Source organism: Salmo salar, chromosome ssa11 (genome assembly GCF_905237065.1).
Source record: "Salmo salar chromosome ssa11, Ssal_v3.1, whole genome shotgun sequence".
NCBI lineage: Eukaryota > Metazoa > Chordata > Actinopteri > Salmoniformes > Salmonidae > Salmo > Salmo salar.
This window is the reverse complement of record NC_059452.1, coordinates 86,614,474-86,633,529: the sequence shown is the minus strand read 5'-3', so window position 1 is coordinate 86,633,529 and position 19,056 is coordinate 86,614,474. Positions and strand designations below refer to the sequence as shown.

At 42.0% G+C, this 19,056-nt stretch overlaps 1 protein-coding gene across 2 annotated transcripts; it reads left to right on the top strand.

Annotated features, from left to right (window-relative positions):
* Positions 1–1,042: 1,042 nt before the first annotated feature.
* On the top strand, positions 1,043–3,642 carry LOC106563359 (phospholipase A2, minor isoenzyme). Of its 2 annotated transcripts, none has more exons than XM_014128862.2 (4): positions 1,043–1,197; positions 2,427–2,580; positions 2,829–2,962; positions 3,098–3,642. In XM_014128862.2, the coding sequence occupies exons 1-4, from the start codon at positions 1,149–1,151 to the stop codon at positions 3,214–3,216; spliced, it is 456 nt and encodes a 151-aa protein (XP_013984337.1). In that variant the 5' UTR covers positions 1,043–1,148; the 3' UTR covers positions 3,217–3,642. The 2 variants fall into 2 exon arrangements, with proteins under 2 accessions (XP_013984337.1, XP_013984338.1); XM_014128863.2 differs by lacking the exon at positions 1,043–1,197 and adding an exon at positions 2,099–2,320.
* The last annotated feature ends 15,414 nt before the right edge of the window (positions 3,643–19,056 follow it).

Genomic DNA, 19,056 nt, shown 5'->3' with positions numbered 1-19,056 from the left:
GAAAACAGGTGTGCCAACTATTTTGACCTCTATCTTTTTGAGAAGAAAACAAATATTGAAATTATTTTTTGGGTTATTTAACCTTAACTGACTTGCCTAGTTAAATAGAGAACAAATTCTTATTTACAAATGTTGTCCTACAAGTCAGTTTGTGAAATTTCTGCCCTGCTTCACCATCTGGCAGTTGGACGGACGAATCTGGGTTTGACGGGTACCAGGAGAACGCTACCTGCCCCAATGCATAGTCCCAACTGTAAAGTTTGGTGGAGGAGGAATAATGGTCTGGGGCTGTTTTCAACTTTGTGGCAAAAATTTAGGGAATGACCTTTCCTGTTTCAGCATGACAAAGCCCCAGAGCACAAGCGCGATCTGTGAGCCAGGTCTAATAGCCCAACATCAGTGCCCGACCTCACTAATGCTCTTGTGGCTGAATGGAAGCAAGTCCCTGCAGCAATGTTCCAACTTCTAGTGGAAAGTCTTCCCACAAGAGTGGAGGCTGTTATAGCAGAAAAGGGGGGACCAACTCCATATTAATGATTTATGAATGAGATGTTGGACAAGCAGGTGTCTACATACTTTTGGTCATGTGTTTTTGCCAATTATTTTGCATATACACAATTCTGTGACCTTAATAAAATGTATGGTTTTCCATATGCTGAGCATCGTGCACACACACATGGAAGCACATATTTGCTATTGTCACTATACTGTATACACAACTATATGGAATATCAAACACTGCACATTTTCTGGGAATGCGTACTGTATAATGTGCTCCAAGAAAGTCATATTTGTGCACTAATCTGTCTCAATGTCAACACAATTTCAGAATGCACATTTTACTATGAGTAGTCATAACAGACATTAATGACATAAGATAATTACATGTAATGGAACACCAACTTTATTTAATGTACATGAAATCCAATACACCAGAGCACCAGAAAGTGGGACTTTCCATGTGCCCCTGTATATGTTGCCACATATGTTAAGTGCTCCGATTTATTCTGTACCTGCGCAGCATGCAGATATGGGAGACCCCAGGTTTGTCTGGGAAAGAGCCTCAAGGTCACTGAGTTACAGGTAGTATAAATAGACCTCAATGCAGAGGTTTAGGTCTATGAATTCACTTGTCGTTGGCTAGCAACATGAACTCCCTCCAAGCAGTATTCATTGTTGCTTTGCGCCTCTCTGTTGGTGAGTCACAGCTGTATACAGTCTAATTATAAATCGGGCAAATTTACCTGCAATAGTTTCAATTGCATTTTGTCATGATAGGTCTCCATCATCATACTCGTTAGCATAATCCAATATTTGTGAATATGTCGTAAACTGAAAAGGGATCAATTGTTAACAGATTTGTACGTATATTTACATACACAGATTTGACTAATATTATGCTGAGTTTACATGGAACGAGGTAAACGGCAAACAGGATGTAATTGTTTTAAATGACAAAATGGAGGGGAATGTTGTCAGCCGCTACGGTATACAGGATTTGCCGCCAGACTTAGAAAACAACGATACGGCAAAGATATATTCTATCAGATGTTGATTTGCACTGTTTGTTTACTGAAATCACCATAGCAACGCATATTGTCGTCAAAGATTTTTTATAACAAACCAAGACAAACCACAGCCTATCATTTCAAATGGGAACAAATAGTCATAGTGGGCGGAACAAGCAAGGAGGTGGGCAGAGCCATGCACGAGCTAGCAAGATCCTATTGGCGCGTTCTAGTATACATTTGCATATTTCTGTTAGAGAACGCCTACTCTGAAGTCGCGTGTGCAATAACTAAAATTCACCTTGGTATTCCTCTAAACAACGCAATTTCAAAAAAAAACTTTGGCAAGGGTAAAGTCTACAAAACTTAGTCCACTCTGTTCGTAAAATATTTTAGTTTTGGGAACAGAAAACTATATTGAGATCAAATTATTCATCAATAAGAAAATTTGCAGAATGTCTGCCAAAATCCAGCTTCTCCCACTGCCGGCCACTGGGCTTCCTCTCACTACCATATTTGGTAGTGAGTGGAAACGCCAAGTAGTTGCTTCACATTTGTACATCCGGTGAAATATCTGTCTCATTGTTCTATCTGTGCTGTCGTGCTGGCTTGCTTTCTTGCATTCTTATCCCGCAATGCTGACTGAACGTTTTTGTGTCCCTCGTCTAAACGCAGGATTAGCGTACTCATCTGATCTGGCTCAGTCTTTATATTAATCTTGAACAATCACATTTTAGCATTTCCATCTTTGCTTATTTTCCCAGTAATGTTTTAAGTGTGTTGTATTCTATGCATGCCATTTATGTATTTAAGTGAGTGTTGTCTTTTTCTAGCAATTTTTTTATTAGCCTGTGTAAATTCTGTATTTCTTCAGTTTTATGTGAGCAAGAAATCAATAAACTCAAACTTTTCTTACAGCCCAGACAACTAACCTTAACTACAGGGCCCTGTGGCAGTTCAGAAACATGATCCTCTGCACTGTGCCTGATAGCTGGCCCATCCTTGACTATGCGGACTACGGCTGCTACTGTGGCAAGGGAGGCTCTGGTACCCCTGTGGACGAACTGGAAAGGTCAGGGGTTAAGGGTCAAGGGACAAGGGTTATATGTCAATAGGGCTGAAACCACTACAGTCTACACACTATCCCGACCACTAATGAATCTCTGTTGACTTGACATCAATTCATGTTTTGCTTGAAAGTTTGGGTTCTTTGTTGCTTATTGCTGCCGCCACCAAAGTTCTGGCCAAAGTTTTGCCAGTGTGAATGTGTAAGTATGAGTTTGTCTCAGAGTTGGTGTGTTCTATGGTGTCATCCTACAGGTGCTGTGAGGTCCATGACCTGTGCTACTCTGATGCCATGCAGCATGATGAATGTTGGCCCATCATTGACAACCCTTACACTGAATCCTATGCCTACGACTGTGACGAGAACCTCAGAAAGGTCACTTGCAAGAGTGAGTAGCATACACCACAATGATTAGCTTTATACTACGTTACATACAGTGCTGCCCACAGTACACTTTACCTTGCTCTTTCCATTTTATTCTCTTACTATACCCTCCTTATTGTTCTTTCTCTCACAACCTCAGGCAACAATGACGCCTGTGAGATGTTCATCTGCGAGTGTGACAGGAAGGCTGCGGACTGTTTCGCCAGGAGCCCCTGGAACCCTGAGCACGAGCACCTTCCCAGTAGCAGTTGCCATTAAGGTCCACAGAGGAACCTGCTTTTTCTGTATAGACCCAGAATCACCACACAACATCGTTCAGATAGCTCCTTCAGTGCAATGTATGACTTGTTGAATTGCTTTCCCCTGCTAAAACCACCACATATTTTCAAGTCGTGACTCATGCAATGCATTTTGAGTTTAATCTATCTGGTTGTCACCTGTTGGTGTTCACTGTCTGTCGTTTCCTATATCTGGTTGTGACCTACATGCCAGTCATTCTATGAATCACCTCCAGTTTTACTCTGGGATTTATTTATCTTTTAGACAGTGTGGAAGATAAACTGAGTAACAGATGAAACTGAATAAACAGATTGAGAAACTCACAACAGTGTCACTGAATCTCTCTCTATTTAGATAGAGAGAGATTCAGAAGTTAAGAAAGAGGGAGGCAAGGAGATTATAATTCAAAAAGGACCCAAATATTGTTCTCTACAGCAGGGTTTTCCAAACTTGGTCCTGGGGCCCAACCTGGGTGCACAATTTGTTTTTTGCCCTAGCACTACACACCTGATTCAAATAATCAAAGCTTGATGATAAGTTGGTTATTTGAATCCGCTGTGTAGTGCTAGGGCAACAACTAAAACGTGCATCAAGAGGGGGCTCCAGGACCGAGTTTGGGAAACCTTGCTCTACACGTCCTGACCATAGTAAGATGTGATTTTCTATGGTAGAGTAGGTCAGGGCGTGACGGGGTGTTTTGTGTTTTTCTATTTCTATGTTTTTTTGGGGGGGTTGATCTCCAATTGGAGGCAGCTGGTCCTAGTTACCTCTGGAGATCATATTTAAGTAGGGTCTTTTCTTCCTGGGTTTTGTGGGTGATTATATTTTTGAGTCGTGTTTGTTTCTCTCTGCGTCACGGATTGTTGTTTTGTAAATTCAGTTATTTATGTTTTGCAAAGTTTCACGGATGTAATAAAATGTGGAACTACAACCACGCTGCACTTTCGTCCGATCCTTTCGACAGCCGTGACACAACTGAGTTGGCTTCAAATCACTTGCCTGCCCTTAACAGCCCACGACTAGCACTTCACTGGAAGAGCTTTACACAAGTACAGACATTTTAAGTCGGCATAATTTTTGGGTAATATATGGTGTTTCGGTGCTTTTGAACAGGACATGCTGTTTTATTGTGGGATTGGAACTCATTTCTGAACATGTCTGCCAGAACTGACAATAGTAACACATGCCATGCTGGCTTTTGAGTCATATTTCCAGATAAAAGGAAACTGAGAACTTTCATGATTACATTTTGGGGGGAGGGGTCATGACACATGGCATTACCTTTCAAGATGACCATACAATGTGAGAACAGTGTACAGAGACACACAATAGGCTGACTTCATTCAACTACCTGGAACTATTCACCAAAGCGTCAGTCCCAGGACATTATAGCTATAGAGTGAAAGGGTGTGAGTTAGAGCGAGAGGTCAAGTGAAAGGCAGACTGACACTTTGTCACCACATCACTCCTTATTCCCAACACGGTGACCTCCAACCTTGCATGTAAACACAGGCTCTGATGCTGCCATGGTTACCAAACGATTGCTGTGCCTACCGCCCAAGTGAGTTGATGTTCATGTTGCTTGAGGCTCTAGAGTCTAGAGCATTACATGAGTACTGTCAAGAAGACAGGTGGGCGTGCCAGTCAGGGAGGCATGTCAGTGTGTGTGTATCACTCCTCCACCCAGAACATCCTCTACTGACACAGGCTGTTAGGAATGCATGATGTAGCTGATAGGAAGACACCCAGGGAAATCTGAGCCTTACGCCTCGATCACACCTACAGCGTCATTGCGTTTTGGTACACGAGTACATTAATTTACAATGGAACGCTGTGTTTTCCTTGCAGCATTGCATTGCAGAGGCTGTGCATTCTGTGTGGTTCATACGTTGGATTAATCGAACGTATGCATCAAATTGTATGCGTAGACGACTTGACATAAATGGTAGAAGAAGGTGAATGTTGAACTTTTGTTGCACACACATCCAGATGATGCTGCGTACCATTTTGAGCAGAAGAACAAGCCCTTAGAATCAGAAACGTTAACAAACGGCATATCTATAAAATCAAATCAGTCAAATCAAATTTTAAGTCACATGCTTCATAAACAATAAGTTGGAGCTAGGAACACAAGCATTTCACTACACCTGCAATAACATCCGCTAAATATGTGTATGTGACCAATACAATTTGATTTTGACTAGCAGTGAAGTACTTACTTACAGGCACTTCCCAATAATGCAGAGAGAAAGAAAATAGAGAAATAATAGAAAAGTAAAAAACTTAATAAAAGATACCCAGTGAGTAACAATAACATGACTATATACAAGGGGTACACCTGCAATGTTTAGTGTCAGTGCCGAGTTGATGTGCAGGGCTACGAGGTAATTGAGGTAGATACTGTATGTGCATATAACTAGGAATAAAGTAGCAGATCGTAATTAGTAGCAGCAGCATATGTGATGAGTCAAAAAAGTTTGTGCACAAAGAGTCAATGCAAATAGTTAAATGGTTAACCAAATAGCTACCCAGACTAACTGTTTAGCAGTCTTATGGCTTGTGGGTAGAATCTGGTCAGGGTCCTGTTGGTTCAAGACTTGGTGCATATAGCACAAAACATTTGCTTAGTTTTCTCACTACTTACCACAAAAAAGACTATTCCATTAATGGTAGAGTCAGTCAGAAGGTTAATGATTCCACACAAATTTGACATGAATTAGCCTTAAATTAGTTTTCCCCTTTGTATACCAACTAGTCACGTTAGAGGGCTTGTGATAACTATATACAGTAGGTGGTGGTATGATTTGTCAGTTGCTAGCCATGCAGTTTCAGAATAATGAGAGTGAAGACAATATTATTTTTGAATGTTTAATAACTCAAGGCACACATTCATTTGTTAAAAGGCGAGTTATGGTGGCTGAAGTTGAAGTCTGCATGGCAGTCTTCTTGAGAGGGCCTTTGTGTGCAATCAGTACTAATAAACACCTGGAAACTAACTCTGTGAAGAGTTTAAGAAGCGTCATAGGCTGCATTTAAACAGGCAGCCCAATTCTCTTTTTTCTACTAATTGGTCTTTTGACCAATCACGTCAGAACTTTTCACATCCAATCTTTTTCTGAGCTGATCTGATTGGTCAAATTAAAATTTCTGGATGTGAAATATCTGACGTGATCATTCCGAAGACCAATTAGTGAAACAATTTCACAATTGGGCTGCCTCTAAACGCAGCCTTAGTTCTAAGAACCAATAAATAAGATAAAATTATGATCTTGGTGCTTGGTATTTAGGAAACTCCCCCGAGTGATCTGGAATATGTTGAGGGTAGCACAGGGCTGTATTCTATGAAAAGTACACTAGTAGTGCAAATCTATTTCACATTTTAGTTGGGGCCCAGTTGAGCAGTAGAATTAAGGGCCGCGACAAAGGCAAACATGGTTGTCTTTCAAACTTCTACCATCAGACGGGTTCAATTCCATTTCAGTTGAGTCAATTACATTTAGTGATGCACTTCCTCTATTAAAATTTAAAACAGGTTTAAACATTGCACGTATTCTTGGCAAGAGTTTGTCCAGCTCCATTGCCAAGTTCAGGCAGCCAGAATCAGATTGGCAAAGTTGTCTCATTTCCTGACCAGATTAGGGCCATTTCCCTCTACCAGAAAGGGACAGAGTTCTCCAGTCGCCTCCCACTCTGGCTGATAAAGGCCTCTGAGCGGTGTTAGAAATCAGGGTACATGGGGCTCTTCAGGCTGGTTCCTCCGCTCCTTGGCCGTTAGGGGGACACTGGAGGAGGAAGGGGGTGATATGGTTCCGTAACAGGGCCTGGGCTTGGCTGTAGCCTGACTCGTCAGGTGTCACACACACCCTATAGTTCTGTCCCTTGTTGTTGTCCCAACAAGGTGTGTCCCCGCTGCCTAGCCGGAAGGACACACAGAACTCAAGACACTCGCTGGGATCCAGATTCTGGGGGAGGGGGACGTCAAATGCAAACACATCAGTCCTAAAATCGCTGTAGTGCCGGTGCAGGTAGGAGCAGGCGATGTCACGATGGCTCCGCCATGAGTCAAAGGTTACCCGCACGTGCACAGACTTCTCAAAGCCAACATTGCACACACGCACGGTGCCACTCAAGGAGCGCTCGTTCACGCTGACACAGACCCTTAGTATCAGCAAACACCACACGCTTCTTCTTTGGGATGGCACAGTTCCTGTGGACACAGCTCCGAGACCACTTTGGTGAAGAGGAAAAGGATGAAGAGAAGGGCGGTGCAGTGCGGAGGCTTGCCCTGGGAGTCTGGAAATCTCTTGTCAGAAGGGCAGGTCTCAGGGCCTTCAGAGGAGACACACCCAGTAGGTGACAGAGGGGAGGACTCTAGCTCAGACACAGTTGCATGGCAAGGTCCACTGGCATGGCTGACTGCTGTGGTATGGAGTGGTCTCTAAATGCTTGAAGCGCTCTAAAGGGAACAATGTTGACGAGGATAAGGTTAGACTTAGATGAGAATTTAAAATGCTTGAGGGGATGGACCATTTTTAACCACTCTTTTAAAAAATAAATATATATTTAACTAGGCAAGTCAGTTAAGAACAAATTCTTATTTACAATGACGACCTACCCAGACCCTAACGACACAGGGCCAATTGTGCGCCGCCCTATGGGACTCCCAAACACAGCCGGTTGTGAAACAGCCTGGAATCAAACCAGGGTCTGTAGTGATGCCTCTAGCACTGAGATGGAATGCCTTAGACCACTGCGTCACTCGGGAGCCCAAATTATTTATGTAATTAATAAGGAAACGTGTCAGCTAAGACAGAACAAGACTGCTATCCATATTAGATTTTGCGGAAAAGGGGTATAGCATCTAAAGACTAGTTTCATGTTCACTGTTAGACAATGCAAACAGCAGTTCTACATTCAGAGCAGTCTACCGATTCTAACTTCTAGCAAGACCACAAGTTCTCGAATGCAGATGCTATGGAATACCCTTAAGCCACGTCTCATAAATCCATGAAATAATTTATCAAGCTGAAAGTTGTGGAAAGGTCAGGATGTTCTAGCATGGACCCAAAATAATTAAAAACCCACAAATACAAGTTGCCCTTGCGCGTCAAGACACAATTGATTCTAAAATGTAACTTTTTGTGAAGACCTCAACCAAAATAAAGGAAAATCAACGAAGCTAAAGATAAAACGAGTTAAGTTGAAACATGAGGAATGACTGACAAAAACATTTCGAGACAGGTGTGGTCAGTCGTGCAAAATGACCCGTGAGGCACCACAAAAAGCCTGTGAATTTCCACGGAATTCAGCTTTATGACCCAGGGTCAGAGTGACATGTGGCCAGTGCCATCGAACAAGGTTGCAATTGAAAGCGTGCATCAGCTGATCATTTTAGCAGTGAACAACCAATGCAAAATCATGCGGAGGTAATTTGTGAAAATAAAGTTTTCAGGCAAATAGAATACTTGCGGAAAATTCACTCCAAATTCGATGAAGTCCATCTGCAAAACATAAGAAAAGAGGAACACTCTGAGAAAGTGTTGGAAAAATCAACGCCCACTTGTTTCCATTCTAAATGTATCACCCCTTTCGACGCTCCACACTAATTATTTCTCTATCGAGAAATTGACGCGCTATTTAATAAAGGTACTACTCTTGCCCTCAGCTTTTGATTCTTCGCGTGAACTGTTTCGCCTGTCTCCACCCTGGCCAATCAGAGCAGTCACTGTGACTGATCAATAGGCAAGACGTGATCAACAGGCAAGACATTTCCAGACATTAGGCTACTCAATACTGTTATTGTAAATTTATCATCAACATTGTTGCCTGCTAAGCGCAATGCACCTTCTTCCAACATAGCCTAGGTTTACATTTTATTAATAACAATACAGAGAGATATGATGTGTGTTTTACCTTTATAACTTTATATCAGTAGGCATAGATAAGGATTTATTGCATGACTGGCAAAAAAAATAGGCTTAGATGATGGTCCAATGTTATTTTGCATAATAATAGTAGTCGAAACTACTGCTGCTAATGGCATGTTTAAGCTACAGGGGCGGACTGGTCATCTGGCATTTTGGCCTTGCCATTTTAACCTCTATGGGCTACTCAACAGCCAGTGTAATCCCGTGGCGCTATATTCAAATACCTCAAAAATGCAAAAACTTCAATTTTTCAAACACATGACTATTTTACACCATTTTAAAGACAAGACTCTCCTTTTTCTAACCACACTGTCCGATTTCAAAAAGGCTTTACAACGAAAGCAAAACATTAGATTATGTCAGCAGAGTACCCAGCCAGAAATAATCAGACACCCATTTTTCAAGCTAGCATATAATGTCACATAAACCCAAACCACAGCTAAATGCAGCACTAACCTTTGATGATCTTCATCAGATGACAACCCTAGGACATTATGTTATACAATACATGCATGTTTTGTTCAATCAAGTTCATATTTATATCAAAAACCAGCTTTTTACATTAGCATGTGACTAGCATGTGACTAGCATTCCCACCGAACACTGCCGGTGAATTTACTAAATTACTCACGATAAACGTTCACAAAAAACATAACAATTATTTTAAGAATTATAGATACAGAACTCCTCTATGCACTTGATATGTCCGATTTTAAAATAGCTTTTCGGTGAAAGCACATTTTGCAATATTCTAAGTAGATAGCCCGGCATCACAGGGCTAGCTATTTAGACACCCAGCAAGTTTAGCATTCACCAAAGTCAGATTTACTATAAGAAAAATGTTATTACCTTTGCTGTCTTCGTCAGAATGCACTCCCAGGACTTCTACTTCAATAACAAATGTTGGTTTGGTCCCAAATAATCCATTGTTATATCCAAATAGCGGCGTTTTGTTCGTGCGTTCAAGACACTATCCGAAAGGGTAAATAAGGGTTACGAGCACGGCGCATTTCGTGACAAAAAAATTGTAAATATTCCATTACCGTACTTCGAAGCATGTCAACCGCTGTTTAAAATCAATTTTTATGCAATTTTTCTCGTAAAAAAGCGATAATATTCCGACCGGGAAATCGTTTTTTATTACAAAGAGAGTGAAAGTAAAAGCATGCTATCCCCTCATGCACGAGCCTCAGTCTAATGGCCCTCTGATAGAGCACTTGCCAAACGCGCTAATGTGTTTCAGCCTGGGGATGGAATTACATCGTTCAGCTTTTTCCCGCCTTCTGAGAGCCCATGGGAGCCGTAGGAAGTGTCACGTCATGCCAGAGATCCCCTGTATTTGTTAGAGATGATCAAGGAGGGCAAGAAATGGTCAGACAGGCCACTTCCTGTAAAGAATCTTCTCAGGTTTTGGCCTGCCAAATGAGTTCTGTTATACTCACAGACACCATTCAAACAGTTTTAGAAACTTTAGGGTGTTTTCTATCCAAAGCCAATAATTATATGCATATTCTAGTTACTGGACAGGAGTAGTAACCAGATTAAATCGGGTACGTTTTTTATCCGGCCGTGCAAATACTGCCCCCTAGCCCCAACAGGTTAAGCCCAGTGGGCTTGTCTAACTTGGGTTTTTAGCACAACATAAACATTATCTGATTAATAATGGGGGCCTCAAGGGGAAAAATGGGCCGGTGTGGTGGCCTCAAGAAAAAAAAAACAGACAGGTGTGGCCTCCCGAGTGGTAAGGTGGTCTAAGTTACGGCCTTGCAGTGTTGCGGCGTCACTACAGCCAGGGATTTGATCCCAGGCTGTGTGTTTGATCCCAGGCTGTGTCTTTACCGGCCGTGACCGGGAGTCCCATAGAGTGGCGCACAGTTGGCCCAGCGTTGTCTGGGTTATGGAAGGGTTTGGCCGGGGGGGGGGGGGTGTCTCTACTTGGTTCATCACGCTCTAGCAACTCCTTGTGGTGGGCCGTGCGCCTGCAGGCTGACTTCGGTCATCAGTTGAACAGTATTAGGTGCAGCTGGCTTCCGGATTAAGCGAGCGGGTGTTAAGAACCGTGGTTTGGTTGGTCATTTTTCGGAGGACACATGACTCGACCTTCACCTCTCCTGAGCCCATTGGGCAGTTGCAGTGATGAGACAAGAATGAAATTGGGGAGGAAAAGGGGTTAAAAATTACAGTGTGTAAGAAATGCCAGGAACAGTTTCTGGTCCCAGTCCGACCCTGGGCTACTACATGAAGACATATATAGGTTACATATGTTATGCATGAAATGTAAGTGTGTGGTGCCCCATTGACAGAGATAAAGTGAGGCAAATGTTTGTTTAGTTTTCACCTTCCTTTGTTTCTATATAACTTTTGTTATATGTTATCTAGCCAGCAAAAACTGCAGTCCATATAATGATGATGCAGCCATCGTCTTGTTCTGCCCAGGCCCGTGGCAGGGACTGCAGTGCTTACAATCAGACAGTAAAACTGCACACAGGGAACACATAAAAACTAAGGATTATTCCTAATCCTCTCACTTGGAATGCCTGTAAATTAATTAAATCTACCACAGCAATGTTTATTCAGTGTTTTTGTTTAGGTAGTACTGTACTACATTGTTTCTGTTGCCAACACCAATGTTGTCACTTGCAAGCATATCACCAAGACAGAGGTAGAGGGACTGACCCACCTGTTGACCTAGTCTAGGAGATCAGTCCAGCTCATGAGACTACATGGCTCTGGTTAAGGGGTTTCTAGTGACCATATCCCCCACGCATTCCGCAAAGGCGGAGGTGTTGCTAACATTTACGATAGCAAATTTCAATTTACAAAAACAAAAACGACGTTTTCGTCTTTTGAGCTTCTAGTCATGAAAGCTATGCAGCCTATTCAATCACTATTTATAGCTACAGACACGCAGAGCCGGCGCAGTTCTTCCTGGCTGACGGCCAACTCTAGCACGGCAACTGTGAGGAGCTTGCACCGAGCGCACCGGGCTGTTAGTGCGCACCGGCGACACAGTGCGCCTCACCGCATAATACGGTGCTTGCTCGGTCACTCGCTCCCCACGGTAAGCACGGGGAGTTGGCTCAGGTCTCAACCCCGACCTCGCCAACTTCAGTTAGTGCTAAACACGGCTGCTAGAATCCTGACTATAACCCAAAAATTTGATCATATTACTCCAGTTCTAGCCTCTCTACACTGGCTTCCTTTTAAGGCAAGGGCTGATTTCAAGGTTTTACTGCTAACCTACAAAGCATTACATGGGCTTGCTCCTACCTATCTTTCCGATTTGGTCCTGCCGTACATACCTACACGTACGCTACGGTCACAAGATGCAGGCCTCCTAATTGTCCCTAGAATTTCAAAGCAAACAGCTGGAGGCAGGGCTTTCTCCTATAGAGCTCCATATTTATGGAATGGTCTGCCTACCCATGTGAGAGACGCAGACTCGGTCTCAAACTTTAAGTCTTTATTGAAGACTCATCTCTTCAGTAAGTCCTATGATGGAGTGTAGTCTGGCCCAGGAGTGTGAAGGTGAACAGAAAGGCACTGGAGCAACGAACCGCCCTTGCTGTCTCTGCCTAGCCGGTTCCCCTCTCTCCACTGGGATTCTCTGCGTCTAACCCTATTACAGGGGCCGAGTCACTGGCTTACTGGTGTTCTTCCATGCCGTCCCTAGGAGGGGTGCGTCACTTGAGTGGGTTAAGTCACTGACGTGGTCTTCCTGTCTGGGTTGGCGCCCCCCCTTGGGTTGTGCCGTGGCGGAGATCTTTGTGGGCTATACTCTGCCTTGTCTCAGGATGGTAAGTTGGTGGTTGAAGATATCCCTCTAGTGGTGTGTGGGCTGTGCTTTGGCAAAGTGGGTGGGGTTATATCCTGCCTGTTTGGCCCTGTCCAGGGGTATCATCGGATGGGGCCACAGTGTCTCCTGACCCCTCCTGTCTCAGCCTCCAGTATTTATGCTGCAGTAGTTTATGTGTTAGGGGGCTAGGGTCAGTCTGTTATATCTGTAGTATTTCTCCAGTGTCCTGTGTTAATTGAAGTATGCTCTCTCTAATTCTTTCTTTCTTTCTTTCTTTCTTTCTTTCTTTCTTTCTTTCTTTCTTTCTTTCTTTCTTTCTTTCTTTCTTTCTTTCTTTCTTTCTTTCTTTCTTTCTTTCTTTCTCTCTCTCTCTCTCTCTCGGGGGACCTGAGCCCTAGGACCATGCCTCAGGACTACCTTGATGACTCCTTGCTGTCCACAGTCCACCTGGCTGTGCTGCTGCTCCAGTTTCAACAGTTCTGCCTGCGGCTATGAAACCCTGACCTGTTCACCGGACGTGAACGGAGCGGGAGAGATACTCTCAATGATCGGCTATGAAAAGCCAACTGACATGTACTTCTGAGGTGCTGACCTGTTGCACCCTCGACAACCACTGTGATTATTATTATTTGACCATGCTGGTCATTTATGAACATTTGAACATGTTCTGTTATAATCTCCAACCGGCACAGCCAGAAGAGGACTAGCCACCCCTCATAGTCTGGTTCCTCTCTAGGTTTCTTCCTAGGTTTTGGCCTTTCTATCCACCGTGCTTCTACACCTGCATTGCTTGCTGTTTGGGATTTTAGGCTGGGTTTCTGTACAGCACTTTGAGATATCAGCTGATGTAAGAAGGGCTATATAAATACATTTGATTTGATTTGATTTGTTTCCAACATGTCTCCTGAGTGGCGCAGCGGTCTAAGGCACTGTATTGCAGTGCTGTAGGCGTCACTACAGACCCTGGTTCAATTCCAGGCTGTATCACAACCGTCGCTGATTGGGAGTTCCATAGGGTGGTGCAAAATTGGCCCAGTGGGGTTAGGGTTTGGCAGGGGTAGGCCATCATAGTAAATAAGAATTTGTTCTTTAACTGACTTGCCTAGTTAAATAAAATAGTTTTAGGGCTTACCCGTTTAGCAGAGGAGGCTGGTGGGAAGAACTATAGGAGGAAAGGCATGTGTAATGCTAGAATGGAATAAGTGTAACATTGCCAAATGCATCAAACATATGGAAACCACATGTTTGACTCTGCTCCATTATTCCATTTCAGCCATTACAATGAACCCGTCTTCCTATAGCTCCTCCCACCAGCCTCCTCTGCTACATGGGTAAGCCCTAAATAAATGAGTCAGGATGAGCTGTTGTACACAACACAGGATTATACATTTGGCAAAGATACAAAACCACAATATTATTCAACAGCACATTGTCATTAGGAATACATTGTCAGAGATCAAACCCTGCATTCAGGTTCAGACAAGGATGTACCAGCTTGCTTGCAGCTGGTTATTAATAAAACATTTTTTAACTAATCCCACAGTGTTAAAATGGCCTTCCCATTCAAACATGATACACTTAAAACAAGTGTTTGCATGAATGATGCCTATTAATATATATACTTCCAGGGTGTCTCCTAGGATAAAGATGGAGTTATTTATGACAGTTAAAAACTAGTAATGCCTGTATGTAATACATGATGCTAATTTAGAGCTTAAAGGTTTCTTACAGGGCTATTGGGTGTGTCTGGGGAAGGTATTTGAGGAAGTTGATTGGTTGCGTTCAGATTACATTTTCTCTCTCCCAAATGTGATTCACTGAAGATGGATAGCTAATATCTCCCAAGATAGTTGAGTCTGTCTCTGAATATCAGAAGTGGTCATTGATTTTTTGTTTTTCCATGTACCGACTAACTGTACATTTCACCCTGATCAAAGAGACTTTTCCCAGAACAAAGCAATGCAGGATCATTATATTCAATAGACACAGACAGTAGATTAACTATAGGGCCTTGAAAGATTGAAAAGAGAAAACCCCCACAATATTCACTAAATGCTGATACAGTATCTGTTCTCTGATTTCTCAACCTTCAAAAGAGATGTGACATATAGTGCATTAAGAAGGACAGTGGCAGGTGATACCATCCTGCATGACACCAGTGGTGTAAAGTACTTAAGTAAAAAATACTTTAAAGTAGTACTTAAGTAATTGTTTTGTGTATCTGTACTTTACTTTACTATTTATATTTTGGACAACTTTTACTTTTACTTCACTACATTCCTAAATAAATCATGTACTTTTATCTCCATAAATGCCTACTGCCTCTGATCTGGCGGACTCACTAAACACAAATGCTTCATTTGGAAATGATGTCTGCTTGTTGTAGTGTGCCCCAGGCTATCCTTAAATAAAAAATAAAAAATTGTGCCATCTGGTTAGCTTAATATAATCAATTTGAAATTATTTATACTTTTACTTTTGATACTTAAGTATCTTTTTGCTCTCTGATATCTCAACCTTCAATAGAGAAGTGACATACAGTGCATTAAGAAAGACAGTGGCAGGTGACACCAGAATTTTTTAAATGTATCGTTTATTTAATTAGGCAAGTCAGTTAAGAACAAATTCTTATTTACAATGACGGTCTAGGAACAGTGGGTTAACTGCCTTGTTCAGGGGCAGAAAAACATATTTTTACCTTGTCAGCTTGATCTAGCAACCTTTCAGTTACTGGCCCAACACTCTAACCACTAGGCTACCTGCCGCCCCATATATACCAGAGGTGCCAGATCCGTCACACATTTTATGTCAGTAAGAACAAAGAAAATACATGTTGATAACTGCTGATCAAAGAACATGTCCTTATTAAAGTCCTACTCTAGCCTTTTTTTTCAGCTCTTTTATCACCTGATTTACTTAAAAGGCACTGCTCAATAGGTGGTCCAGGTGTCCTCTGACGTGGCACAAGTGTGGATAGATGCTCCTCTATTGTTCCTCAAGCAAAAGGCACCATCAGACCAACTCATTGAATGGCCTACTATATGATGTTTGCATTTGTGTCTAAAAAACATGTTTCTTTACCCTTAAGTGTGTGTATATACATTAATGTATTTATACGTGGGGTATTGTTTTTCAATAGGAAAAGTCAAACAAAAAGCTGGAGTGCATCTTTAAACTACCATCTCTGAAAGTCTGGAACTGATGTTTAGGCTTCATTTATCTGGGCACCTGCGATTTACTGTAAATCAGAGATAAGGGGAATGCAAACAAATTCCCTGTTTACAGGATACAAATCTTTGCTAATGTGATTTATTCCATTTCTAAGTGTGCTGCTTTTAATAAACACCACAGCAATAAAAAAACTTGTATTTTTTATTAGAGAAGTGAAAACGGAAAGGTACCAATATTAACCCCGGCATGAATATGACTCATGAGAAAAATGGGAGTGCAGGTACTGGCAGAGTCAGCGATCAATAGAGAAATTAGGAGGGCCTGAATAAAGGGAATGTGACATTGGCCCTGATGAGCACACATGATCCTTCCAGTACATTAGTATTCTCCCATAAGAGAATGTATCTCTTGAGCCAAAGCGATGTTCCACATTTTAGTCAAGTAATCCCCATTGATTCATTTTAACCGGCAAATGCAATTGATTACAAGGCATTGATTTCTGTGAGCCCATATACTAAATTACCACTTATCGACGAAGTGTGAATGTGTTTGTGTCACGGTTGTTGTTGGTAGAAATGGACCAAAACGCAGCAGGTACGTGAATGCTCATCTTGATTTTTAATTATCTTCAAAAATGAACATACAAAATAACAAAACCGAAAAAACGAACAACTAACAAACAGTCTGGCAAGGCAAAGCTCAACACAGAACAATCACCCACAAATCACACACACAAACACACCCTAATATATGGGACTCTCAATCAAAGGCAGATAGACAACACCTGCCTTCAACTGAGAGTCCCAACCCCAATTAACCAAACATAGAAACACACACACTAGACTAACCATAGAATACAAACACAGACCATCAACCAAAAACCCGGAAATACTAAATCAAACACCCTTTACACAAACACACCACCCCGAACCACATAAAACAAATACCCTCTGCCACGTCCTGACCAAACTACCAAAACAATTAACCCTATACTGGCCAGGACGTGACAGTTTGTGAGCATGAATTTGGGGAGGGATGTTGTTTGCAGTTTTGAATGGAACATTCTTAATCCCAATCAAGGTGCTTCTTTGTTGTTGTTTTTTTTTTTTTTTTATGGTATCCATTATGCTTTTCACTTTCTGTTACACTATTATGTGATGTTGCATTATGGGTCTCATGAAGTCCTATTATGGAGAATATTATGTACATAAAGTAGTCTCTACACATGAGAGGACTTAACACAAGTTTTATTTCAGTGTAATTTCATGTAGCTTCACTTGATGGCACTGGAGCATCAGCGTTGAATATCATGACTGCATATGGGATATCTGTAAACTGTCATGTAGTGTACACACAAGAGACAAATCCCATCACAAACGTTACCTTTCAAAAAAGGAGAGCTTAAATCACCGGACCAATGCCCATGTGTGTAACATGTTACATCTGTTAACAGACAGACAGATAGAAGCCCTAGAAATATTTGCATTTAATAGTCACCCTGCTGGTGACCAGAGTGGGTTTTGCTGGTGACAAGCATTCATTGTGCTTTGGACACTTGCTGGTTTGCTGGTGATACTGGTATGCTGGTGAATGCAATTCATATTATGCTGGCCTGGCTTGCAAATTAATGTTAATTCCTATTGGAATCCAGCCAGAGTTGGGATATCCAACAATTGGAACTTTTATTCACCTACACATTGCTTTCAGAATTACTTCCAGGGTTAGAAAGATAAATAAATGACACCTAAAACATCTAAACTGGAACAACCAAATCAAATCAAATCATATCAAATGTTATTTGTCACATACACATGGTTAGCAGATGTTAATGTCAGTGTAGCGAAATGCTTGTGATACTAGTTCCGACAGTGCAGTAATAACTAACAAGTAATCTAACAATTCCCCAACAACTACCTAATACAGACAAATCTAAAGGGGTGAATGAGAATGTGTACATGGAATTATATGGATGAGCGATGGCTGAGCGTCATAGGCAAGGTGCAATAGATGGTATAAAATACAGTATATACAGTACATGTGATATGAGTAATGTAAGATATGTAAACATTATTAAAGTGCCGTTATTTAGACCTTTGGAGGATGGCCTGGTGTCAAGAAGGGCAGCAAAGTAGCCACTTCTCTCCAGGAAAAACATCAGGGACAGACTGATATTCTGCAAAAGGTACAGGGATTGGACTGCTGAGGACTGGGGTAAAGTCATTTTCTCTGATAAATCCCCTTTCCGATTGTTTGGGGCATCTGGAAAAAAGCTTGTTCGGAGAAGACAAGGTGAGCACTACCATCAGTCCTGTGTCATGCCAACAGTAAAGCATCCTGAGACCATTCATGTGTGGGGTTTCTTCTCAGCCAAGGGAGTGGGCTCACTCACAATTTTGCCTAAGTATTCAGCCATGAATAAAGAATGGTACCAACACATCCTCCAACTTCTCCCAACCATCCAGGAACAGTTTGGTGACGAACGATGCATTTTCCAGAATGATGGAGCACTTTGCCATAAGGCAAAAGGGCTCGGGGAACAAAACATCGATATTTTGGGTCCATGGCCAGGAAACTCCCCAGACCTTAATCCCATTGGGAACTTGTGGTCAATCCTCAAGAGGCAGGTGGACAAACAAAACCCCACAAATTCTGACAAACTCCAAGCATTGATTATGCAAGAATGGGCTGCCATCAGTCAGGATGTGGCCCAGAAGTTAATTGACAGCATGCCATGACGGATTGCAGAGGTCTTGAAAAAGAAGGGTCAACACTGCAAATATTGACTCTTTGCATCAACTTCATGTAACTGTCAATAAAAGCCTTTGACACTTATGAAATGCTTGTAATTATACTTCAGTATTCCATAGTAACATCTGACAAAAATATCTAAAGACACTGAAGCAACAAACTTCGTGGAAATTAATA

Bases quoted from the DNA above. Each gene is read 5' to 3' on its own strand.
- LOC106563359 (XM_014128862.2), top strand. From the start codon at position 1,149: ATGAACTCCCTCCAAGCAGTATTCATTGTTGCTTTGCGCCTCTCTGTT. The intron at 1,198-2,426 runs GTGAGTCACAGC...CTTTTCTTACAG, and splicing joins TGCTTTGCGCCTCTCTGTTG to CCCAGACAACTAACCTTAAC. The intron at 2,963-3,097 runs GTGAGTAGCATA...TCACAACCTCAG, and splicing joins CAGAAAGGTCACTTGCAAGA to GCAACAATGACGCCTGTGAG.